The 26,589-nt window shown below is 53.3% G+C and overlaps 1 protein-coding gene across 7 annotated transcripts in view; it reads right to left on the reverse strand.

The window, feature by feature from the left end:
- TMCO4 (transmembrane and coiled-coil domains 4) overlaps nucleotides 1–26,589 on the reverse strand; it is a 110,325-nt gene that overhangs the window by 28,841 nt on the left and 54,895 nt on the right. For all 7 annotated transcript variants that reach the window (XM_065929954.1, XM_065929955.1, XM_065929952.1 and 4 more), the window contains 4 exons: nucleotides 25,538–25,657; nucleotides 20,592–20,756; nucleotides 19,606–19,742; nucleotides 17,060–17,144 (listed from right to left, as the gene is read on the reverse strand). In XM_065929954.1, coding sequence (XP_065786026.1) covers nucleotides 17,060–17,144; nucleotides 19,606–19,742; nucleotides 20,592–20,756; nucleotides 25,538–25,657 — 507 coding nt within the window. The remainder of the gene's footprint in view (nucleotides 1–17,059; nucleotides 17,145–19,605; nucleotides 19,743–20,591; nucleotides 20,757–25,537; nucleotides 25,658–26,589) is intronic.

The following is a 26,589-nucleotide window of genomic DNA, read 5'->3' on the forward strand; positions in this document are numbered from 1 at the left end:
GACTCAGTGACTTGAAGTAACCATTTGTCATGTCTCATGAGCCTACCAATGGGCTATGCAGTTCTGCCGAGCTTATCCCAGCATGCTCGATCCCACTGGGTTCAGTCACATGTCTATGACCAGCTGGTGGGTAGGCTGGGGGCTGGCTAAGATTACGTGGCTTTGCCTCACGTCTTCCATCCTCCAGTGGGCTAGCCTTGACTTGTCCTTAAGGCAAGGGTGAAACTCATGTGCAAGGCCTTCTGAAGCTTAAGTTTGAAATGATGTCATTTTCTTTACTGTCATTTTTTTTCAGCAAATGCAATTCATGAGGCCAGCCCGGATTCAAAAGCTGGAGAAACTGACTGCACTTCTTGATGGGAAGAGCTTCAAGGTCATATTGAAAAAGATGTGAAAACAGGGAGGGGTAGAGAAATAGGGCCTTTTTTTTTTTTTTTTTTTTTTTTGCAGTCTACCGCAGATATACACAATAAATCTGAAACACTGCAAAGTACGGATAGCTCATGTGCAACAAGCAATGGGTTAAAAATCCCTGGTGATACCAGCACCAGCTGGATGTTTCTTTGAATTCTCACCTGGTGAGAAGAGGGGTGGGAGGAACCCAGGGTGGGAATGATGCTCTGGTGCTGGAGTGGCCCAGCTAGGGTGTTGGCAAGTGCCTGTTTTCAGGGATGTGGTTTTGGGACCCTGAATGAAGGCAGGATCCACCTAGAGATCTGGAAAATAGGCCAAGGCAGAATCCTTTAGGCAAGATCAAGGTGGGGTGTTTAAGCATTGATTTGATCAGGTGCAAGATCAAACAACCAGGTCCAGAGGGCCAGTGGTCAGAGCTGCAGAGCGGGGTCTGCAGGCTTTTATTCAATTATGATAAAGGCAGTGGTTACAAGCATGGTCTTGGATTCCAGGAACCGTGCTAGATGTTCTGTCTATATTATCATAGTAATATTCACTGTTTTTTGAAGTAGAGTTCCTTGAGTAGTTATTGCAGCAAGGGTCTCTTCGAGGTAAACTTGATCAGTCTTTGAAAATATCTTTCAGCTTCCACCTCAAATGATAGTTTAGCTGGATGGATATACAATTTTAGATTGACAGTTTTTTTTTTCCTTTTCTGGTTTCTATTGTTTTGAGAAGTCTCATCAGTCTAGTTGAGGTTTCTTTGTAAGTATTATTTTAAAAACTTCATTTTAAAAGTAATTAAATAATTCCTTTTTATCTCTGGAGTTCACTATGATCTGTGTAGGTGTAACATATTTATTCTGCTCAAGACTCATGTTCCCTGAACCTTAAGAATCATGTCTGTCAGTCAATCTCAGTCAATAAATTGTATCTCTTTCCTATTCTCTCCTTTTTGGAGTTGGAATTAGGCAACTGTTGAACATTAACTTCTCTTTCCTATCCTCTATCTCTTTATCTCTCCACAATGCATTGTGAGTAATTTCTTCAAACCAATCTTCCGATTCATTATTTCTCTCTTTAAGTGTAAGTAAGTTTTGGTCACAGTCATGTCTGACTTTTGGCAATCCCATGGCAATCCCAGAGGAGCCTGCCAGGTTCCTCGGTCCATGAAATTCTCCAGGCAAGAACACTGGAGTGGGTTGCCATTCCCTTCTCCGGGGCTCCTGTAGGGAAATTAGAACGGTACGTCTCAAGTCCAAGGGAGCCCCTGGGCATATGCATCATCAGAGTGACCCTCTCCTTTGTAAAGGCTTCTGACTGCCAGATTGTTGAAATGCGAGCCATTCAGGTTCCATGGCTCTTTTGACCTTAACATATCTAATATGTAACCCAGAGATCTTTCCTTTGGGAAAGATTTCTCTTTAGCTTTGTCTAATCTGCTTAACTTTTCCACCAAAGTTTTAATTTCAATGACTATTTTTTTTCATTTCTAAAGTTCCATTGGTTTCATTGTAAAATCTCCCTGTACTTTTTTTTTTCCTAACGTCTTACTCTTTCCACTTATCCTTCAATGTTTTAACTTATGTCTTTGATGATTGTAAGCATGCTTATTTTTTGAGGGGGGCACTCCTTCAGGCCATTCTCTTATAAGGATATAATCTTGATGTTTGCTTTTTCGCACTTTTCCCATATGGTGTTTTTTGGTTTTTTTCATGTGCTTTTATAAATTTTATGGAACAAGACCTCATCTTTAAAGCTGATTTTACAGGAATCTGTGTAGTTTGGATTGAGGACCTGTATGATAATGCCTGTGGCTGGGGGAACCTGGCTGTAAACCCACAGCGGTTATTACCATTCTGCTAGTTCTTACAACCTGGTGTCCACAGCATCGTCTATAGTTTAGCAAGCCGAGTCCACTAAACTTCTGAGGTTCTCTGGACTCCAACGTCAGGTTCCCGTTCTGACAGCAGTGGTCATGTTTCCACTGGGTAATTTACTTAAAGTGCCTAGATCTGGGTTCAAAATAACATTTCCCCGTGGTTGCTTCCTCTTACCCGCTCCCAAGCTTTATAACTCTTTATTCCATTTCTGAAGCAGATGGCACAGTGATTGCTGGTCAGGAACAGTCAGGGCAGAGATCACTGATAAAGCTGCTGGCAGTAATGTCTTTATGACTAACGCTGCCATATCCTTGCATGGACAGCCCTGCCAAGCTGCAGAGCCTCAGATCCCAGAGTGGGCCCAGTTCTGGCAGCAGCCCGCCTCTTTGAATGACCCTGTGAGCATGCATGTGTGTCTATGGGCCTGAGTTCCAGTTCCCGGTGGGGTGACTGGAGGCATATTATAAACCTGGTAATTGTGCTTCCTCTTCTCTGCCAATGACTTTCTCCACACGGGTCTGTACAGGGCAGGGGCCTCCCAGGGACTTCTGCGATGCTGTGGAATTCTCAAAAACAACCCCATCTGGGTTCCCTTCCATCTTTTAAAGAAAGTGCCATAGGAACCTGATCTTGTATAGGCTTTGGTCATTGAAGACAAAGGGGACATCACTAATGGACTTGATTTTTCATTCTTTTTAAGAAAAGATTTTTCATTCTTTCTCTCTTAAGAGAGAAGTTCTTTTTCAGAGCATTTCCTCCTGATTTTCATCTGGGGAGGGGAAAAGTTCACCGAGATGACAGCACACATTGGGTAGCTGCGGCCAGGAGAGCCCCGTGATGCTTAGGAGGGCAGACCTTCCGCTCTGATGACGTGAGCAGGGGTCTGACGGGGCCACGGGAGCCGGGCCAGGCCACACCTGTCCATCTCCTCATCTAGAAAGGGCTGCAGAATCGCTAACCTGCAGGGCTGTTGGGAAGACTCTATGAGATGATGTCAGGAAACCCCTTTCCCGGCAGTAGGTGCTCGGTAAACACTAGACCCTCCCCCTCTTTGTATCCCCCCCACCTTTTCTTTGGCCACACCTTGCAGCTTGTGGGATCTTAGCTCCTTGACCAGGGATCAAACCCAGGCCTCCAGCAGTGAAAGCGTGGAGTCCTAACTACTGGGCCGCCAGGGAACTACCCCCCCTCCTGGTGTGTCTGATGTCTCACACAGGAGGATGAGGCTGGCTGACACGGAAACCTCTCAGAAAGCGGGAGCAGGGGCTCAGTTCTGCACAAGCCCTCAAGGGAGGCCACTGGCCGACCCTCCCCGGCCGTTGCCTGCTGGAAGTCCGCTCCGCGCTGGGCTCGTGAGGTGCGTGCTCCACAAGTCACCGCCAGGCGGTGCTGTGGCAACCACGGACGCTCCAGGGGTCTCGGGACACTCTGCCAGGACCTTCCTGGAAAGCCGCCTGCACGAGTGGGCTGACCACACCCCAGGGCACCCACCATGCCCAGGGTCCCCGAGACGAGCCCCGAGAAGGCGGCTCCGGCCCTGACACTGCCTCTCACTGGCTGTGCAGCCTGGACAAGCTGGGTGAATTCTCAGCTGCACCATTAAAGAGACAGGTCCAAGGTCCCCCTGGGGCAGTGGAGAGGACCATGTCATGGGTCACGGGGCCTGGGCCCACCCAGGTTGGCTGGGACCATCAAAGAGACACTTCATGGGAAGGACCTGGCAGGAACGATGACTCAGGCAGCTGGCTTCATTCAGCGTGGTTCAACAAGCCCTCACAGGACTTCCCTTGTGGTCCAGCAGCTAAGACTCTGAGCTCCCAATGCAGGGGGCTTAGGTTCGATCCCTGGTCAGGGAACTAGATCTCACGTGCTGCAACAAAGACCTAGCACAGCCAAATAAATAAATATTAAAAAACAAACAAACAAAAAACCGCACAAGCCCTCTTATGGGGTATCTAAGGCTGGGCCAAGGTTGAAGACTCTTGAGAGTCCCTTGAACTGCAGGGAGATCCAACCAGGCCATCCTAAAGGAACTCAATCCTGAATATTCATTGGAAGGACTCATGCTGAAGCTGAAACTCCAATACTTTGGCCACTTGATGCAAAGAGCTGACTCGTTTGAAAAGACCCTGATGCTGGGAAAGATTCAAGGTGGGAGAAGAAGGGGACGACAGAGGATGAGATGGTTGGATGGCATCACTGACTCGATGGACATGGGTTTGGGTAAGCTCTGGGAGCTGGTGATGGACAGGGAGGCCTGGCGTGCTGCAGTCCATGGGGTTGCGAAGAGTCGGACACAACTGAGCAAATAAACTGACTCCCCTGCTTTCTAAGCTGTGAGCCATGTTCAACAATAGTCCCCTGAAGCCTCTATCCCAAGCAACTGCTAAATTACTAAATGTAAAATTACCCCAATGGGAGTCCGACTTAAGACTTGTCGCCTAATTAACATTCTTTCAAGTACCCAGGTGCTCAAAGCTGGAGAAATCCTTGTCTCCCTGCCTGAGTTTCTGCAGACACTCCCGCTACTGCCCTCCTGACAATTAGGCAGCACTCTGGAGAGGTCATTCCCAGCCACGGTATGGTCTTCATGGTTCTGGGTCTATAAACCTTTCCAGCGTGCCGAAGGCAGAGCTGTTTGAGGCTCTGATGGCTAATTAAGCCTGAACCTGAGCACTTAGCTCCTCAAAGGAGAGCATGAAACTCTCAAGAGTGAGGCAGGTTGAAAAGGAAGGTCTTACCACCAGCAGAGCTGGTATCTCCACGTCCCCTTATGGAAGTGAGAAATAGGATCAATGCTTTCTGTTTTTGCTCTGATGGCTAGGAAGTGAGTAGCTAGAGCCACAGCTCTGTTATAGCAGCTGCGTAATAACAGGAGAAAGTGCAACCACAGCAGTAACAGGGACAAAGACAGCACTTACTGAGCGCCTGCGACTTGCCAGCCCTTTTTGCTAAGTGCTTTACATATATTACCCTATTCAGTTCTTTCAATCATGAGCTGAAGGAGGTATTACTAGACCCATTTCACAGGCGAGGAGACTGAGGCAGGGACTAGGGACATGTGCTGTTGGTGGCAGAGCTGAGGTTTGGTCTAGGCCTGCCTGCAGGGTCCACTCTCCTGCATTTGAGCTTCTCGGCTGGCCTGAGTCTCCTCTTCACATCTGTGCTTTACATTTGGTCCTGATCTTTCACATTTATCCATGTTTCCTGAGAAGGCCTGCAGATCCAGGAGATGGGTTTTGCATAAATAAATAAATGCAGGTCTGAGTACCAGTGAGCCAAAGATGGAAGAAACAAAGAAGAAAGAAGAACATTCTAGAGACCTGAAAAGTCAGAGTTCACACAGGGACATTTATGCTGGGGTGGCAGGGACGGGGGACCCCCAACTCAACCTCTGTCATTAAAATCTGAACTGTGGGGAATACACCACCCACAGGCAGGAAGGTTCTAACCTTCTTTCTACAAAACAGGCCTGGCGATTTTCTAAAAGACAACCATTCTGGGGATATTGGCTGAGCAGGCTTGCTAGTCACTGACACCTTAGATTCAAGGGAAAAAGAAACCCTAACGGTTTCCATTACAGATTGCTGTGAACTGAGATAGCCCATTACTATGTAAATTGAGGAGACAGAGGTGCTTCCTTCCCTTGCTGGGATCCCCAAACCCCCAGAAGGGCTGCTCCTTCACTGCAGAGGGTCTGGATTCTTCAGTTATTATCAACCAGACTCATGCAAGGGACTCCTTTATGCAAAATTCTCAGTGAGGGGGAGACTCAGGAGGGAGGGAAACTGAGAAAGGTCCCTGGGGTGGGCACCAGGGCTCACCATGGCCGGGAAAATAATTCCTGGAGGCCGCCCCTCCCTCTGCCTGCAGACAGAAGTTGGCAGATAATCTGTTTCCCAGGAGCTCGGACAGACAGCATGGACATCTGCTCCATTTGCAGGAAATCGACAATTGCTGGTGGACCGAAATGAATCAGCGGTCAGTTCCCAACGCTGCCTCTTGTGAATGTGCTTAACAGGGGCTCTGATCAGCTCCAGGTTCAAAATGGGTAAAATCTTGCTTCTGAAAAGCCTGAGGGCAGGCCTGGGCCAGGCTGGACACCCAGCACTGAAGCCCTCGGGGCCCTATTGCAGTGCCAGTGGCCTCCCTGGAAATACATGGACACAAGCAGCCTTGACAGATCCTTTGAGCAGGGCCTAGTGTTCCACAGCCCACAAGCCACCGACTCTCAGATTAAACTGATTCCTTCCTACGTTCCTAACCAACCTGGGCAGAGTAGTAAGCTGCCTGTCACTGGGAGCAAGTAAGCAGATTCTAGTAGAGACTTCTAATGGATGATGCCAAGGGGATCCTATATGTGTAGGGGTCTGAATCAGATGATTTCAAATTGTCTGGCGGAACCCTGAGTCTAGGAGTCCCTAATTTCCAATGTTTGTAGGATTAAATGAGCACCGAAGAACGGATGCTTTTGAACTGTGGTGTTGGAGAAGACTCTTGAGAATCCCTTGGACAGCAAGATCAAACCAGTCAATCCTCAAGGAAATCAACCCTGAATATTCATTGGAAGGAGAGATGCTGAAGCTGAAACTCCAATACTTTGGCCACCTGATTCGAAGAACTGACTCACTGGAAAAGACCCTGATGTTGGGAAAGATTAAAGGCGGGAGGAGAAGGGGACGACAGAGGATGAGAAGGTTGGATGGCAACACTGGCACAATGGACATGAGTTTGAGCAAGCTCCGGAGTTGGTGAAGGACAGGGAGGCCTGGTGTGCTACAGGCCACGGGGTTGTAAAGAGTCGGACATGGCTGAGCGACTGGACAGTAACAAGAAGCGCTGTGAGGTCACGTCCGCTGTCCTAAAAGGCAGCTGAGCCATCAGACAGGGTCCCGGGCCCCCCACATGCACGTTAGTGTCCTCTCCTTTGTGCCAAGCCCCCTGCCAGGCTCTGGGGACACACGGGAGAATGAAATGGATGCAGTCCCTGTCCCCAGCCTCTTCACTGGCAAAAGAGAATGATCTCTACCTGCATCTTAGGTCTGTTTGCACATTAAGCGAGAATTCAGGGGACTTCCCTGGCAGCCCAGTGGTTAAGACTCTGCCTTCCAATGTAGGGACTGTGGGTTCGATATCTGGTCAGGGAGCTAAGATTCCACAATCCTGTGGCCAAAAATCCAAAACACAACACAGAAGCGATATTGTAACAAACTCAGTAAAGACTTTAAAAATCCAAAAAAAAAGAAGTCTCAAAAAACAATTAAATAAAGGACAGAAAACATGCAAAGCACCTAGCAGGGTGCCCAGTACAGAGGGTGTGAAAGCCGCTCAGCCGTTTCTGACTCTCTGTGACCCGGTAGAGTGTTGCCCGCCAGGCTCCTCTGTTCATGGAATTCTCCGGGCCAGAACACTGGAGTGGAGAGCCTTTCCCTTCTCCAGGGGATCTTCCCGACCCAGAGATCGAACCTGGGTCTCTACATTGCAGGGGGATTCGTAACTGTCTGAGCCACCAGGGGAGACTTAGGTACAGAGCAGGCTCACTAAAGGCTTGTGGTTAAGCCCCGAGCAAGCCCAGGAGGCCTCCGAGTCCCATTTAAGTCCTCAGCCTGAAGCTTAGAGGTAGAGTGGTTTCGCCTAAGGGCACTTGGACAGGGATGCACAGGGCCTGGCTTTGCACTCAGGTCACTGTCTCGTGTATCTTGAAGCCTCAAGGAGAAGCAACTGGATGGAGCCAACTTACAGATGCAGGATGGAAGGGGAGCCAGGGCTGACGTCATGGATGGGCTTGGGTGTCCAGAGGGCGGCAGGCCCTGCGGGCTCTTATTGGCAAAGTAAAAATACAAACAGGCGAGCCAGCGTATCCTGGGATGTCTTGCCAATGATGTGGACAGGGCCGCTGGCCAGAGACAATGTGCAGGGTTGCTAAAGAATTCCCTTCACATCTTTGGAGAACGAAGAGAAGCATCAGTGCATAAACAGCTGAAGCAGAACGATTTCTCTGTTCATGTGGCCACTTCCTGGCTCCGCTTCCATGAGTCAGTCTGAATTGAGCTCTCTTTCCACTTTTTTGAGGCCTTTGAAAGTGAATGCATAGGAACAGTCTGCTGGATCTGGGGCCCAGGGTCTCTCGTGCTTGGCTGGTGGCCCTTCTTGGCATCAGTCCCCACACTCCACCCCCCCGGCCACCTGCTGGGGCCAGAAATACCCTTGGTCAGAGGATTAGTCACTTCCAAAGCAAATTCCTCCTGTCGGCGGGCAGATGGACCATTCACCTGGGAATTCTGGCTACGTTCCTCTCCTGCCCGAAGTTTGGCAGACACACGTTCTGTCTTGTTTCTGAGCGGGCAGGTCCTGCACACGCCGAGCACGTGCTGGCTGACCACGCCTGCCGGGAGGTCCAGTAGTGGAGCGGCCTGGGTTACTAGGAGCCTCGGGTGACCCGCTGGCTGAGGTCTCAGGGTCGGTGGGGTCCACGTGCTGACAGAGCTCCAGCCTTTCACCACCCAAAGGCCTTGGCACCGTTCTCTGCAGGCGGCAGTCATGGAGAACATGAAACACGGGCTTCACGTCCCGTATCAACTGACAGGTAATCAACCGCTAACAGGTGCCGGGTGCCTCATGTGTGCCAAGTCCTGTGCCAGGAGCTGGTGATACGGAGGTGAGCAATACAGACAGGGCCTGACCCAGAGCCCTGAGTGCAGGGTGAGGGGGAGGGAGGAAGCAGGAGGCGGCTGCAGGAGAGGGACCCGGACCGAGGGCCAGGGCCAGGGTCAGGCGCTGGGCATCAGCCTCAGCCCTGCCACCTCCCAGCTTTGGCTCTGGGGACCCCTCTAACTCTCTGAGTCTTGGAGTCCTTGTCCACTGTCTATAGAATATGGTGAGTCAGATGAGTCAGATGTCTGCCCCGTGAGGAGGTTGCAAGGATCCGAGTTAACAAAACTGACAACATCAAGCATCGGCACAGACGTCCGTCCCATCCACGGTGACGGACAGCAGAGCAGGGACTTCTCTGGGGGCCCAGTGGCGAAGAATCTGCCTGCCAGTGAGGGGACACGGGTTCAATCCCTGGTCCGGGAAGACCCCACAGGTCATGGAGAAACAAAGCCCATGTGCCTGAACTACGGAGCCCTTGCACCTAGAGTCCACGGTCCTCCAGCAGAAGCCACCACAGCCCCAGGGAGAGCAGCCCCTGCTCACTGCAACCTAGGAAGCCTGTGCTCAGCAACGAAGGCTCAGCGCAGCTCCAAACAAATAAGTAAACGTAAAACAAGAACCACCGCCGGAAACAAACAAACAAAAAATCCAACTGGAAGCGGCCCAAAATAATACGAGCTCTGGAGTCAGGGAAAGTTACTGAAATCTTAGTTCCAGGCCACAGCACTCTACCTTTGTCTAAATCTCACTGTTCTCATCTGAAAAGCGGAAGCGGGATTGCTTATCGCATGGGACTGCTGTGAGGGTTGAAGAGGACGTACATAAATCCCCGAGCAAGAACGAGGCAGAGACCTGGGCCTTCATGAGCGGCAGCCATCGCGGCTAGCACTGCTCTGACAGCCATTCCCATCTGTGGGCAGTCCTGCGTCTTCCCCGGTAGCACAGACAATAAAGACTCCCCCTGCAATGTGGGAGACCTGGGTTCGATCCCTGGGTTGGGAAGATCCCCTGGAGAAGGGAATGCCTACCCACTCCAGTATTCTGGCCTGGAGAATTCCATGGACTGTACAGTTCAGGGCTTGCAAAGAGTCGGACACGACAGAGCAACTTTCACTCACTCACTCACTCACTCACTCCGTTGTCAAGGCTTCCCAGGTGGCTCAGTGGTAAAGAACCTGCCTGCCAGTGCAGGAGTTGCAGGAGACTCAGGTTCAATCCCTGAATCAGGAAGACCTCCTGGAGAAGAAATGGCAACCCACTCTAGTATTCCTGCCTGGGAAGCCCCATGGACAGAGGAGCCCGGTGGGCTACAGCCCATGGCGTCGCAAGGAACTGAACACAGCTTAGCGAGTGAGCACACAGGCACACACATCGTCTCCAAGGCGTTTTTATCAGCTCAGGTCTGGCTCTCTGGGCCCTGGGCTGGAGCCAGTCCCCATCACCACAGCTCAGAGTTTTGTCTGCCTGGAGCCCACTCCCTGCCGGACTGGACCCAGCTCTATACTGGCCTCATCTCTGGTCCTCTGGTGGGTAACCTTCTGGGGGTCATCCCTGCTTCTGTCTGTGTGGGGGTCTCGTGGCTGAGCTCCTGGGTACCATCGATCACTGGCGCTCTCATCTCAACATCCTCAGGGCCTGCCACACCCTGCCTTCCCATCAGGGGGTTCTCCTATCCTGCAAGCTATGAGGCAGGGTAGGGGAAGAGAGGAAAGTCCCTATTTTGGAGATACAGAAACCAATGTTTCAACTGAGAATTAACTAGAGGCCAGAATCCAAGTAAGGTTTTCCCGGCTGGAGCCCATGGTGGGAATACTCACTGGCCTTTCCTGGTTGTTAGAAACGTCCATTTGCCCTGCTCTAGCTGACGAAACAAGAGTGAAAGTCATGTGTTAGTTCCAGCTGAAACTGAAGAGCTCGTGTGTAATTCACCACAACCTCGACCTCCTACTGAGGGCGCTTCCAGTGGCCTGGACGGCTGGGTGACCATAAAGATCAGAGCCCCAGCCTACCCCAGTGGACAGGATGCACAAGTGAGGAATGAACCTCTGCTGGGCGATGCCTCTCAGGATGCGGGGGTGTCTGTCGCTGCAGCGCAACCTCACCTGTCCTGACTGATACAACGTGAATGTTATGTTAGACGCTTCACTTACAGAGCGTGCACTCTGTTGGCTTCATCCCAGGTACACGAGGCACAGAGGCTGCTCACACACAATCCCTGCCCTCAAGGGGTTCGCGGTCCAGACACCGATTTGAAAGGCAGCTGCCCACACTGAACTTGACGGAGGGGCAGGGCCAGGTGAGGGGGGCCTTGGGAATGGCTGCATGTCCCCTAAGCAGTAACCCCCTGCCGTTTGCAACATCACTCAGAAAGGAAACGAAGCTGAGAGATGGTTAATGCCACAGGCAGCTTTTCCTGGGGGAGGGGGGAAAGGGATGGGCCGTGGCTGGGTGTGAGCAGAGGGCTGGGGGAGGCTGGCTGAAGGATGCTGTGCTCCGGGTGACTCTGGATTTATTGCTACAGATCATTACTTGGTCTCAAGGGAATCTGGAAAACAATTAGTACATTCAATTGCATTAGAGTAATTCCTTTTTTACATTCCCCCAACTCAGATAATGACAGCTTTCCTGCAATTAGGAGAGGGTCTTCTCTGTGTAAAGATTAATTGGGTGTTAAATGAGTGGGGCTGCCTGAAACCAGACAGCTGAGCTGGAATGAATTAGACTGAAACAGCAGCTCCGGGCAAAGGTGAATAATTCATTCATGACCACAGTCAGCTGCAGACTTGAAGATGCCCACCAGTAACACAGGCCCGCACTTGGGAGGGGTGTTAAGGAAATGGAAGGAAGGCGGTTGCAGGAACAGAAAGGAACACAACCTGAGGTCCCCCCGCTGAGGGGGGGCCGATTTTTCTCAACTCGGGCCACGGTTAAGGTCGCCCGTGTGTGTGGTGTTCTAATCCTCTGAGCCAGCCCCCCCTCGCCTTTTTTCTTTTTTTTTGGTCTCACTGTGCAGCTTGTGGGCTCTTAATTTCTGACCAGAGATCAAACCTGAGTCCTTGGCAGTGAAAGCGTATAGTCCTAACCATGGGAATTTCAAGTCAGCTCCCTCTTATAAAGCTTAAGACAGAACTTAGCATAACATAAATGCTCAGTAAGACTCAGCAGGCTCTCATATCCAGCATTTGTGTGCACTGCTGCATTTAACGCTTACAGCCTTGACGACAATACTATTAGTATTCACGGTGTGGCCCGAGTCCCCTGGTTCAGAAAGGTGAGACTTGCCTCGTAGTGGGTGTAGGGTTCAAAGGGGATGCCCAGACTCCGGAGCCTGCATACCTGCAGCAGCTGAGCTGGGGTCTCTTGGTGGGGAACTGAGCCCAGAGGCCTGCACCTGTGCGGTCCTTCCGGCGCTGTCTGCCTCCCGTCTTTGACGGGTGGGGACTGGGTCGAAGTGAGAGTCGCTCTGCGACCCCAGGGACTGTACAGCCCACGGAATCCTCCAGGCCAGAACACTGGAGTGGGCAGCCTTGTCCCTTCTCTAGGGGATCTTCCCAACCCAGGGATCGAACCCACGACTGGGTGCTAAGCGGTAAAGCCCTGGAGACCAGAGGCTCGCTGGAAGGCTGGAGAGAGAACGTGGGGAGGAAAGAGGAAGATGAGGGCCCCGCTCGACATGCAGGCACGGAAGCCTATTTTGTGAGTGTGCGGCCACGTCTTCATTCCTGTTGCTTCATGGTCCCGCTGGCCGTGGCTCCAGGCCCCGAGGGGGGCCGTGCGGCAGCAACCAGCCCTCTGGGTTCAGGGTCCCTCAGCTCCCCTCTGCAGGCGGGCGTGGGCTGTTCCCAACCTCCTATTTCTATGAGCCATCAGGAGTCCCCGTCCTGCTCTCTGTGTGTGTTAACGTGTGTGAGTGCATGGGAATGTGTGCATGGGTGTGGGTGGGTGGGAACCCCAGGCCGTCCGGGGCTAACACCCCCTGCAGTGCCTCCCTCTGCAGGATCTGCTCAGCTCTTCATTCGCCGCGCAACTCAGAGGCCGAGCGTCTACGCAGTCAGTTCCAGCGCCTCGGCCTGTGCCGGGCTCCTGTCCTAACCATGACCGCCTTCCAGCTCAGTCCCGCTCTCACAGGCTGCAAGAACACCAGACTCAACGTCCCCAGACACCCCGAGAGCCCTTCCTTTGTCCTGCCGCCCGGCCCGCTGGAATGCCCTTCCCCGCGGGGCCTCTGGAGGACCCCCACCCACACTCTCCTCTTCAAAGTGTCAGGACTGAGGGCCCTGAAGCCCGACACCCTGGGCTCAGACCCCGGCTCCAGCTCTCAGGACCCGAGTGGCTCCTCCATGCAGCCTCATTCCGTTTTCTCATCCCTGGAGCAGGTGAGTAACCATCCCCCAGGGGCTGCTGGGAGACTGAGACCCTTTGTGGCTAGCACAAGGGGAGTCTGAACCCGGCTCTTGAGTACATCAGCCCACACTTGATTCCCTTGCCCAACGTCAAGATCCCCACCCTCCCTGAGCTCTCAGAGCGTGCTGGGTGCCAGGGAGATGGTGGGGCATAGGCAGACCTTGTCCAGCTCGAGTTTGGGGTCTAACATGTGTGCCAGAAAGTAGATGTAAAATGACAAGCAGCAGGGCCTTCCCTGGTGGCTCAGCTGGTAAAGAATCCGCCTGCAGTGCAGGAGACCTGGGTTCAATCCCTGGGTCGGGAAGATCCCCTGGAGAAGGGAAAGGCTACCCACTCCAGTATTCTGGCCTGGAGAATTCCACGGACTGTATAGTCCATGGGGTCGCAAATAGTCGGACACAACTGAGCGACTTTCACTTTCTACCTACTCGACACTCACCATCGTTCCCCGTGTATAGTAGGCCCTCATGTTAGAGTTTAGAGGAACAGGTGTTTACTAATGGAAACTAAACTGTGGACAACAAAGGTCCGCCTAGTCAAGGCTATGGTTTGTCCAGTAGTCATGTATGGATGTGAGAGTTGGACTATAAAGAAAGCTGAGCGCCGAAGAATTGATGCTGTTGAACTGTGGTGTTGAAGAAGACTTTTGAGAGTCCCTTGGACAGCAAGGAGACCCAACCAGTCCATCTGAAAGGAAATCAGTCCTGAATATTCATTGGAAGGACTCATGCTGAAGCTGAAACTCCAATACTTTGGCCATCTGATGCGAAGAACTGACTCATTTGAAAACACTGTTATGGTGGGAAAGATTGAAGATGGGAGGAGAAGGGGACGACAGAGGATGAGATGGCTTGATGGCATCACCGACTTGATGCACATGAGTTTTGAGTAAACTCTGGGAGTTGGTGATGGACAGGGAAGCCTAGCGTGCTGCAGTCCATGCATGGGGTTGCAAAGAGTCGGACACGACTGAGCAACTGAACTAAATTGAACCTGTGGAAGGTACTTTCATTCATGGTCTCATTTTAACCTCTCGAAGAGCCTCCAAGGTGAGTGTGCCAAACACCGCATCAGATGAGGAACCTGAGGCTCAGAGAGGTTAAGTGATTTTCCCGAGGTCCCGCAGCTCATCAGTGACAAACCTGGGACCCAGATCCAGGTCTGCCTGATACCAAAGCCCCGGTTCTTACTGGTCGGCAGTGAAGATCCAAGGGAGGAAGCAGTGACCAGGAAACAGGCCGGAAGGAAGCTGCTTTGGGAACCAGCCCTGCACAGGCGGAGAGGCAGAACATCTTCCTCCCCTTGGTTTCCAGCCTCACTTGCCAGAGGCAGCTGATGGTCGATCTCACTTCTGATGGCCTCGGACAAATGGTCAATGGAAATGAATCCAACTTGTCCAGCAGGGGAATTGAAGAGTTGGCTTGTATTAATGTTCTGAAGCTAATAAGTATTGATACTCACTGGAGCCAAAGGTATGCCTTTCTCCTCTGAATTGAGAATCGATCCTGTTAATAAGAACACGTCATCCAGGTGGCCTTGTTCTTTGATCACCTGATGCAAAGAGTTGATTCACTGGAAAAGACCCTGATGCTGGGAAAGATCGAGGGCAGAAGGAGGAGGGGGCGGCAGAGGATGAGATGGTTGGATGGCATCACAGGCTCAATGGACTTGGATTTGAGCAAACTCCAGGAAACAGCAGAGCACAGAGGAGCCTGGCGTGCGGCAGTCCACGGGGGCGCAGAGTCAGACACGACTGAGCGACTCAACAACTGCTGAGTACTGAGCTGCTCAGTACTGAGGAGTACTGAGTACATCCAGGTCCTGAGGAGCCCGGCGGATGGTCTGCTGCATGGCTTGGGGGATGGATGACCAGGAAAGGAGCAAGATGATGATGGCACAGAGGATGACAACCTCCCGGGGGGGCAGGCAGCAACTGCAGAGAGCAGGGGTGGGTGCACGGCCCCCCTGCACTGGCAGAGACACCTCAGCCTGAAGGCCAGGACGGGATCAGGAGCCAGCACGGGGCCGGCAGCCAGACTGCCATGCTCTCTGCCCTTTGCCACTGCCCAGAGGTGACATGAACCTCCCGTTACAAATGGAGAGATGGGCTAGCGAGGCTGCATCCTTACCCAACCCAGGTTCCCCAGCTGGGCAGAGGCAGGACCTGGACCCAGGTCTCAGGCCGGCAAAGCCCACGCCCTCCTAACCCCAGAGTCAGAGTCCAAGTCACCATTTGGCAAATGCTTGCTCCCCTCCTCATCCACTGTGGACAGAAGGCACTGCTCCACCCTGCTAATCTGAGCTTCCCCGGTGGCTGAAAGGGTAAAGAATCTGCCTGCAATGCGGGAGACCCAAGTTCCATCCCTGGGTCAGGAAGAAGCCCCTGGAGAAGGGAATTCTCAGGCCACTCCAGTATACTTCCCAAGGACAGAGGGACCTGGCGGGCTAGAGTCCATGGTATCCCGAGGGCAGCCCCGGCTGACAGATCTGTCTCAAACCAGCATTCAGTCCTGGAGGCCTCATCCACCCGAGGCTGGGGCAGGGGCATCCAAGCTTTCCGCTGCCGGCACGTTGAAAGCACGTCACTGAACGGCATGCCACGCTCCCACAGGGGTCTGTGGTGGGCGGAACGGTGCCCCCTCCCCCACCGAGTTATGCGCTCAGAACCTGTGAGTGGGACCTGACTTGGACAAAGTGTCTTTGCAGAAGTAATGACATCACACACAGGTAACTGGGACCAGGTGGCTCAGTGGCAAAGAATCTGCCTGCCAGTGCAGGAGACGCAGGAGATGTGGGTTCAATCCCTGGGTCAAGAAAACCCCCTGGAGGAGGAAACGGCAACCCACTCCAGTATCCTTGCCTGGAGAATTCCACGGACAGAGGAGCCTGGCGGGCCGCAGTCCATGGGGTGGCAAAGAGTCAGGCACGACTGAGCACGCACGTGCACGCACCTGAGACGAGGTCATCCTGGATTTGAGAGGGTAGCCCTAAAGTCACCGAAACTGTCCTTCGGGGAGGAGAGAAGACAAAAAGGAGAAGGTGACGAAGATGAGGCCTGGGTGCAATGTCGCATCTACATCTACAAGCCGGGGGTACGGCCAGCACTGGAGGAGGTGAGGTTCCCCCAGAGCCTTTGGAGGGAACGCAGTCCTGCCAACACCCCAACTGCAGAGTCCTCCCACCCCCTCCTCTCCCACTGTAGAACCCACATCAGGATTTCCCAGGCGGTCCAGGGGTTAACGATCTGCCTGCCAACACAGAGGACACAGGTTTGATTCCTGTTCTGGGAAGATCCCACATGCCTCAGGGCAACTAAGCCCGTCTCCACAACTACTGAGTCTGTTCTAGAACCCGTGCTCTGCAACAAGAGAAGCCGCGACAGTGAGAAGCCCACGCACTTCAATGAAGCCGCAACTAGAGAAAGCCTGCATGCAGTAACGAAGACCCAGCACGGCCAAAATCAATAAATAACTAAAAAAACAAAAAACAACAACGCACATCAGAAAACTAAGGCCAGTACTGTAGGACTATCTCACATTCACTCTAGTTTACATATGGAAGAAATAAACAATTTTCCAAGTAGCCATGTTTTCGTTTTCAAACTATTTTAACCTTTCAACTAAGATCTGGGAACACAGTCACAAGATTTCAGGTCCCCGATGTGGAACCTCCAGCCTGGGGGACGGACTCAGGGAGGGTTTTCACCTCTAACAAGCCAGCCTTACCTTTCTCCTGAGCCATCTCCTGCAGACAGAAGTAGATGACTCTGGCTCCCAGGCTGAAGCCGATCAGGGTGACAGGCCGCCGGCCCTGGGGGAGAAGGGACACGGGTGTGCATAGCGGTTCCAGAAAAGCAGCCCTGACGGCGGCCCTCGCACACTTGTCAGCAGCGGCCTTGCACGTCGCGCATCGTGGCTGTGCCGCTTCTGACCCCGGCCTCGGATGTCTCCACCAGGAGAGGCGTTTACGCAGGAGGGCCCCTGCTTGCGAACCGGCTTCCTCCGAGGCTGAAGGCAGTGTTTCACCGGGTTCATTCCCCCTTGTCTCAAACCATCACGCAGTCTCTCCTTCCCCGTCTACCTGCGCGCAGCAAAAGACCGCAGCGAAGGGGGGCCCTTCTGGAGCTGGGAGGGGGCAGGAGGTACCCCCAGATGCGATGGAGAAGGCGGCAAAGGGTGACGTGGCAGGGGGAGAAAACTGTTCTGTCCCTGGATGGGAAAGCGGGGTATGAAATGTGGGCCTTAAGCTGGGAGAGGAGACAGGGGACTGCTATGTGTAGAATGGAAGGCTAACGAGAACCTGCTGCCTAGCACTGGGGCGGGGGTGGGGCAGAAGTACAGTCTGTTTGTGGGACACACATTAAGTTAGAGCCCCTTGGACTGCAAGGAGATCCAACCACCCATCCTGAAGGAGATCAGTCCTGGGTGTTCACTGGAAGGACTGATACTGAAGCTGAAGCTCCCACACTTTGGCCACTGATGCAAAGAGCTGAGGCCTGGCGTGCTGTGGTTCATGGGGTTGAAGAGTCGGACACGACTGAGCAACTGAACTGAACTGAAGAATGCATTCCAACATAGGGAAGGTGCAGACAAGTGCTGTTTGAGTCTGCTTATACAAGGTGCCTGGGAGAGTCAGATTCACGGAGTCAGAGATCCAGGGGCCGGGCCGGAGGGTGGAGGGGAGTGGGGACTTAGTGTTTCCTGGGGTCAGGGTTTCAGTCTAGGAAGGTGAAAAAGTCAGGAGCTGGATGATGGTGAGAGTTACACAACAGCCAGAAAGTGCTGAGCGCCTCTGAACTGTAGAGTTACACGTGGTTAAAGTGGTATGTTTCATATTATGTGACTTTTACCATAATAATAATAATAATAATAATAAAACGTAAAAAGGGATTCCCTTGGTAAGGCTTCCCTGGTGGCTCAGATGGTAAAGAGTCTGCCTGCAGTGTGGGAGACCCGGCTTTGAACCCTGGGTCGGGAAGATCCCCTGGAGGAAGGGAATGGCAAGCCACTCCACTACTCTTGCCTGGGAAATCCCATGGACAGAGGAGCCTGGTGGGTTACGGTCCATGGGGTCCCCTGGTGGTCCAGGGGTTAAGCATCCTTTCCAATGCAGCGAGCATAGCTTTGATCCCTGATTGGAGAACTGAGATCCCACATGTCTCAGAGCAACGAAGCCTGCGCACGCAACCAAGTCTGCGTGCCACGATGAAGGGTCCCACAGGAAGCAATGAAGACCCAAGGCAGCCAAATAACAAAAAACACGTAAAGAAAACAACAGGGGGCTCCCAGTTAGATGCACTGGGGAATTTTCTGACTAAAGAACTTGTAGAAACGGAGACCTGGAAAAGAAGGTCGGGAGAGGGGTCTGACTACAGGTTCTACATGCCTGGAAGCAGACAGCAGAAGCAGGTGAGTTTCATTGGACCAGCAGGCCTCAGCACTCTACGCCTTTCCCTTGTTTTTGGGCCAATACGTGCATCCAATCCTTGCTGCCCCACCTCCACTTACTTCCACCGAAGTCTCTCCACTGAATCATATTCCAGTTTCACAGGAACTCTGCGGTCAAGGCTGCCAGTCACTGCCCAAGAGCCACTCTCCCTTCACCCTTGGTAGCAAAACTCCTGAGTTTTTCTAGCCCCCTCCCCCCCATAGCTACCCAGCCCAAAACTAAGTTTCTCCAACTTCCCTGTAGCTAGGGCTGGCCTCAGGACTGAGTCCTGGCCAAGGGGTGCGACCGGCTTAGCTTCCCCGAGGCACGTGGGGTCGTCTTGGCCTTTCACTTGTACCTTCCTGCCTCTGACTGTCTGGAATGTGGATGGAACCCTGATGGTTTTACGTGGTATCTGGACCACCAGAGACATGCTCAGAGGGTTGGCTCTGTAGACATCTGCGAAGAAAGAGCTGACCCTGACCTCACCTGCAGAGGCCTCTGACACTCAGTCCTCACTTGATTACTTGTTAGAGAGGCACAGCCTGTAATTCTTACTGGCCCATCCCATGATACACTTTTGCAGGGGGCGGACACACCATACATGATTCAGGACCTTCGCTGCCCAACCAGGGATGGAACCTGGGCCCCCTGCAGTGGAAGCGCAGAGCCTTAAGCCAGGGCAGTCCTCCTAGGACACTTTCGTGACTTGAGCTGAAGGAGCAGTGCAGACCCTTTAAAGCCACCGAGCTACCCCCACATGGGCTCATCTTAGGGATGACGTCCGCCCACCAGTCAGCTCCCCCGCTCCCTCCCACCTCTGCTCTAGCCAGTCCCGGGGTACCTGCTGCCGGGAGAGCAGAATGTGGGCCAGGTGCTTGCCGACCTCCGCCGATCGATGGAGGCACACGCCCCAGGGGTTGTCAATGACGTTGGCGACACTGAGGAGTGAGGCGGGCCAGGTCAGGGCGGCCACGATGCCTGGGGAGCAGGGGTACTGGTGATGAAGGCAGTCGGGGTGAGGGTGGGGGGTCCTTCTGGGGAAGTGACTAGTTGGCTAGTGGATGCCTGAGTGAATGCCTGCAGTCTCTAACTTGGGGTCTGTATGTTTGCCAAGTGCTGTCAAACTGCTCAATAGTACAGAAAAAAACGGAAGCTCACGCATTTCTGACACGTGGACTAGATCTCTTAGGTTCAAACATCTGCCAGGGGTGAGATTCCAGAGATGGCCCCAGTACGTCACGCCACCCTGAATCCCTCCCACTTTGCCCATAACCCCGCCTCTGCCCCCTGCCCATCCACACCAGGCTCCATCACGTGACTTGCTTTGGCCAATGAGATGCTGCTGGACGAGAGGCCTGAAATGGACTTGTGCCTTTGGCGCACTTCTCCTGGGGGTGTGGGCTAGCCTGCAACCCCAGGAGGGGAGGAGAGACAAACGGGGCAGAGCCCGGTCACCCTGGTCGCCCCAGACAAAGCCACATCGGTGGGTGGCCAGCTGACACACAGATGCATGAGCAGGCCAGCAAAGATCAGCCACAGGAAGCTGCAGCACTCCTGAGCCGCTGTGATAAATGACCGCTATTTTAGGTCACTGGGTTATGGGGTGGCTTGTTACACAGCAGCTACTAACTGATACACCAGGTGATAATGTGATGGGCTGTTTACCTATTTCCTCCCTATGAAGACCATGATAACCATGTCACAGACAGGGTCACCGAGGGACTGGCACAGTGCCTGACTCCCTGGGGGCCTCAGGCAGGCAAAGGCCCAGGACCAGTGTGGCTTGGGAGTGGTGGGCATGCCGCTGGCGGGGGAGGGGAGGCTCACCAGACAAGACCGTGTACTTCAGAGCCTCCTGGGCCACCACGTTGGCAAGGCCGCTGAGGATGGTCTCCAGGGCGTTGCCGAGCTCCATCAGGTACTTGGCCTCCCAGGCCAGGCAGTACTGCTCACGGCTGCGGGCCAGGGCAGCCCAGGGGGCGTTGAAGGTGCCTGGGGAGAGCGCGGGCAGGTGGGGTCTCTCCTGTCTGGGCTGGAGGGGGCCCCCACTTTCCCTGAGAGGCAGGGACAGAGGCCCACCCACCCTTGTGGGGGAGGCGGGAGGACCACCCCTGCCCACGGGCAGCAGCTGACAGCAGAGCAGGTGTGCTCCCGGATGGAGCACGCGGCTGCCCTGTGAGCGGGCGGGCTGGGGTGAGACCCAGTTCCTGCGTTCCTCAGCAAGGTTGTTGGTGACCTTGAGCGCTGGGGGCCCCTACCCCCGGGTGAGCCTCGCTCTGCGGAGCAGTCCAGTGGGGAGATCACTACTTATCTCCTCTCACTGAGTAGCTATAAGAATTAAGTATTCCAGTGATGATGCATGTAAGGGGCTCTTGCCTCGTTCTCTGCAGTAACTCTGCCATCAAGTGGCTGAGGGCCTACAGAGGAACACACGGGCCACACGGGCTCGCTCCCTGAACCAGTTGCATCGCGTTCACACCTCCTGGGGAATGCTCTGCAAACTGCGGGCAGAGGGCTTTGAGGCCAGCTCTGCCATGAGCTCCCTGGCTCCCCCCCCTTTGCTGAGCCTGAATTTTCTCACCGAGGGACTGGAAATGGGAGGGTGATGAGAGCAACACGTGCCCAGCGCCAAGCAGGAGAAGATAACTACGACGCTGGCATCCCTCCCCTTTCCTGGTCCTCCCTCGGCCTTGAGGGTAGCGGCCCCCTCCAGCAGGACACTCAGGCCCCCCGTGACCTGGCCCTTGCCTTCCTCACAGCCTCACTGTTCGTCATGTTACCCTTTGGAAACACATGCTTTTGATTCCATCCCTTTGTTCTGTTTCATCCCTACACAGACATTAACCGGGGACCTTGACTACGCCAGGCCTGGAGCCTGACCCTGAGGTTACAGACCCCGATCACGGCAGGAAACGTGCAGTGAGCAGGTACCAGGTGCTGGGCAGCTCCGCTCTGAGGGGTTTCTCATGGAACTCTCTGATTTAATCCTCGACGTAGCTTGGGAAATGGAGCCCCACAATTACAGGGGATAATTTTATATTATTTTACAACGCCGAAGACTGAGCCACCCAGATGAGCCCTCAGCCCAGGGAGGGAGAGGACCGTGCAAACCTCACGGAGTTGCTGGTTTGTGGGCCGTGGGAGCACGGAAGAGCCCTGTGCGTCTCCGCCTGTGGCCCAAGTGACCTTCCATCCTTATTTTTCTATGAGCTTCCAGTTCGCTTGCCTCATCTCCAGGGAATCCCCTCTGGCCCTCTGATGGGTCTCACACATCCTGCGCTTTCTTGCCCTGAGTTCTCACCATGGCCTACGATTATCCATTTATTTTTGCCTCATCTGGTGTCTGTCTCTCTTGAAGCCTGTCTGCCAAATGCTCGATTTGCAAAGTTTCATGAAAGCAGGATGAATGAAAGAAGGGAGGAGGCAGCTTCCCACTGCCTCTGGGTTCCAGCTCAGCCAGGCGCCTTGACCTGCCTGACCCAAAGCCCTCGTCCCTACCTGGGGGGTTTCTGCTGACAAAGACCCCTGCGGGGCTGCTCCCCCTCTCTGCAGGGACCCATGCAGAGCTCTGCAGCAGCTCAGGGATTAACTGTCTCTAGTTACGGAGGGGAAGGAGGCCAGCCCTGGGAGAGGATGTGGGCAGATTGTGTGTGCATGCATGTATGTGCCTGCATGTGTATATACATGTATGCATGTGTGTACATGTATTACATAACGGCGTGCACATGTAGGCATGTAAGTTTGTACATGTGCGCGGACATGCATTTGTGCACACATGTGTATACATGCATGCATGTGTAAACACGTATGTGCACACACGTGTACATGTGCGCAAATATCTGCATGTGTATGTGTGTGCATGTATGTGTCTGCACATGTATATACACGTATGCATGCACACATGTGTGTACACATATTACATAACAGTGTGTACACGTAGGTGTGTAAGTGTGTACACGTGTGCAGGCATGTATTTGTGCACACATGTGTGTATGTGCATGCACATGTGCGTACATGTGTGTGAATATGTGCGCGTGTGTGTGTGTGCATGTGTGTGCGTGGTGGGCTGTGATGCTGGCCCAGGCTTTGGACCCAGCTGGGCAGCTTGCTGGTCCCAAGGCTCGCAGCAGGACACACTGCCCTTCTGAGCCTCGGGTTCTGCAGGTGTCAGAATGGAAAGCAGGCATCTGACAAACGAGGGTCATGGGGGTCACATGACAGGCTGCGTGAAAGCATTATGTAAACCATAAAGCGCTCTCCTGCATTCTCTCACCCTGTGGCCAAGAACATGGGCCACAGAGCCAGACAGGAAGCGGGTGAGCCAGGCCTTAGTCCCTGACTAGCAAGGCCACTCTGGGGAGCCCTTATCAGCCTCGGTTTCCTCATCTGTAAAATGGGGGTGCTAATGATGCCCATCTTTGTGGCTCAACGTGAAGGCCTACGTGAGCCAATGTGTGCAGAATGCCTGGCTCAGCGGCAAGCTACTAGGCCATTACCGTGACTACACACAATACTGTTTAACAAAGGGGCAGACCCAGAAACCCCGTTTGTCCCCATCACAGGTGGAAGGAAGCCAGAACTTCGTCTAGTTCGGCTGCATTTCTTATAACTGCTCCCTCGGCCTGGGTTGCACACTGCACGAGGCTGCTGCAGGAGAGCACTGAAGACAATCTTCTCCCCTCCCTGCCCCCACCCGCCCCAGATGAGCTTGACTTTGACCTGGAGCCAACTCACCCAGGGGGTAAAAAACCATAAGAGATTTGCTTTTCACACTGGTGAGAGCTGCAAATTCCTTCCCTTAGACTCTTCGTCCTTCCTTCCTATCGTGCTCTTTCCATAGCACAGAGAGGACCATGAAACAGACGAAGAGGAGCCCGTGAACCCTGGGTCAGGAGGCCCGGGGTGGAATCCTGGGTGCCACCTGCCCGCCATGTGACCCCTCTAGGTTTCCTCTTCATCCAGATCAGGGAAAGAAAAGCTCTGCCTCAGAGGGTCACGGGAGGTAATGTACATCAGGCTCCTAGTGTGTGGGTGAAGTGCCTGACTCAGGGTGCTAGGTGCTGCCAATGCCAGAGGCTGCCGTGCAAGGACTGGCCGGGGTGAGCCTCACCAGTAAGACTCTGGGGCCCAGGAAAGCCTCTCAACAGAGCCTGGGCATTTTCTCGCCTGCTTCCTGCTATGTCATTCAGAAGAACTGTGGCTTCCCCCTGGGAACCCACCAGGCTCTGAGCGTATCTGGGTGGGATGCTCCCACCTCCCGGCCCCACCCTGCTCGCTCCCTGGATGACGACCTGTTTGTCGAGCCTCACATGAGCACCTGCACAGTGAGCCAGCAGGAAGCAGACCTTGGACTTTTACTCCTCAGGGCGACCCTGGCTGGAAGTCCCCCAGATCACACATGTTCAAATTACAGCAGCAAAGGGAACTAAGTAATGCTTGTGGAATGTCACTGAAAACCTCCTACAGGTCACCTTGTTCCATCTTTGTGAGTACCCTCAAAGGCGAGGATAATCTGCTTTGCCTCGCAAATGAGACAGGCAAGGCACAGACAGGTTAAGTAAATGGCCTGAGGTCACACAGCCAAGATATACTGATTTCTCGCTTACGTGCTAAAAGTCCTCTGCTAACCTCCTTTTGTTCTGAGAAGTCCAAACTCCCGGCCACAGCTCACCGGCTCCTGCGTGATTTGGCCCCACCCAAACTCCTGTCGTCCAGCTCCCTGCTCCAGCCATCCTGTGCTCCTTTTACACCACCAGGCCTCTCGACACGCTGCCCTTTCACTTGGTATTCACTGCTTTCTTTCTTTACCTGGCTAATTCCCAGCTGGTCCCTGCCTAAAAAGCTACCTCTAGTGACTTTTCCCTCCCTCCCCAGAAACACTCTGTGCTCCCCCTGTTGTGCCATGCACAAACATTCTCTGCCCAGTCGTCTGTCTCCTGCCTTGGACCACACGTTCCCTGGGAGCAGAGGCCATGACTGCTGCTCAGCACGGAACTCCTAGGGCCTGGCTCAGCGTCTGGAGAGTGTGCTCTGTGAAGCCTGCTGAAAGGATGGCCTGATGGTGGATGTGTGCGTGGATGGATGGATAAATGAACGGATGGATGGGTAGATGGATGATGGATAGATGGATGGATAGATGGGATGATGGATAGATGGAGAGATGGATGATGGATGTGGATGGGTGGGTAGATGGATGGATGGATGTATGACAGATGGGTAGATGGACAGATGGATGTGGATGAGTGGGTAGATAAATGGGTGGATGGTTATATGGATGATGGATGGATGGATGGATAGATAGATGAATGGATGGATGGATGATGGATGGGTAGATGGATGGATGGGCAGATGGACAGATGGATGTGGATGGGTGGGTAGATAGATGGATGGATAGATAGACAGATGGATGGATGATGGATGGGTAGATGGATGGATGGATAGATGGACAGATGGATGTGGATGGGTGGGTAGATAGATGGATGGTTATATGGATGATGGATAGATAGACGAATGGATGGATGGATGATGGATGGGTAGATGGATGGACGGGCAGATGGACAGATGCATGTGGATGCGTGGGTAGACAAACAGATGATGGATGGATGGGAAGGCTATGGGATGAAGTTATCTCACCACTCTGAGCCTCAGTCTCCTCCTCTGAAAAATGGGACTCTCCTACCCGCCCCCCTAGAGACACACACTGGCCCACAGCAGCAGACCCAGCTCAGCTAGCACCCACCCAGTCCCCACCCTTCTCTGCCCCCGGTCCTCACGGTATTTTCCGGATGCCAGCCATCCCGTGATGGCAATGGTGATGTGCAGCTGCCTGCCCTCCGTCAGGGGCAGAAACGCGAACTCCTCAATGGCGCCAACACGCTTCTTCATCTTGTATCCTAAAGGCCCAGGTACAAAAATGAGGATGGGGTGACTGGGGGCCCTGGGGAATGCTGGTCAGCGTGGCTCCGTGTGCTCACACACTCACACCCTGCTCCACAACAACCATCTCATTTTTGAACTCATTAACGGTGCCATGATTGTCCCTAATTACAGATGAGAGTAAGAGGCTTCCAAAGGCTGGAGAGCCCCCGAGTGGCAGAGCTGAGGTTGAAACTCAGAGCCCAAGTTTATAAACAACACTCTGTCCTGATTTGGTGGGTACTATATCTTTTTCCTGCCCATGGACTTCAGGAGTGGAGTGCACCCATCTTAGTAATAGCGGTGTGAGCTGACCAAGATTTTTTAAGATTTTTTAAAATGTGGACCATCTTTAAAGTCTTTATTTAACTTGTTACCATACTGCTTCTGTTTTATTATGGTGTTTTTGGCCACAAGGCACATGGGATCTTCGCTCTTGGACCAGGCATCAAACCCTTACCCCCTGCATTGGAAGGCAAAGTTCTTAACCACTGGACCACCAGGGAAGCTCCCATAACCAAGATTCTTAATGTGGGAAGCTACAGGCCGCCTGGGGAGAGGAACAGGAAACTGTGATGAGGGGCCTGCTGACACACGTGACTTGGAAAGACTCCCCCCCTGCCCCCGCCCAGGTGATGCTGGTGGATGAAAAGTAGCCATGTGTCTCTCACACGGGAAGCTCCAGCATCTCTGAGGCAGCCCGCCTGGAAACTTCCTGAATGGCAACAAGAGGTCCCGGACGACCCTCCCTAGAGAGTCTACGCTGGGGGCAGTTTCCCAACCTCGGCCTTTCCCCTGACCTGTGCGGAGGCCTGACGCAAGTTCTAGAACTCAGAGAAGAGGAAAGCCACATCCTTCTCCCCCGTCTCCCAGGGAGTCCCCCTGGTGAGAATCTGGGCGTGTCCCTTAT

The sequence above is a fragment of the Muntiacus reevesi genome, chromosome 3, assembly GCF_963930625.1.
Source record: "Muntiacus reevesi chromosome 3, mMunRee1.1, whole genome shotgun sequence".
NCBI classification, from domain to species: Eukaryota; Metazoa; Chordata; class Mammalia; order Artiodactyla; family Cervidae; genus Muntiacus; species Muntiacus reevesi.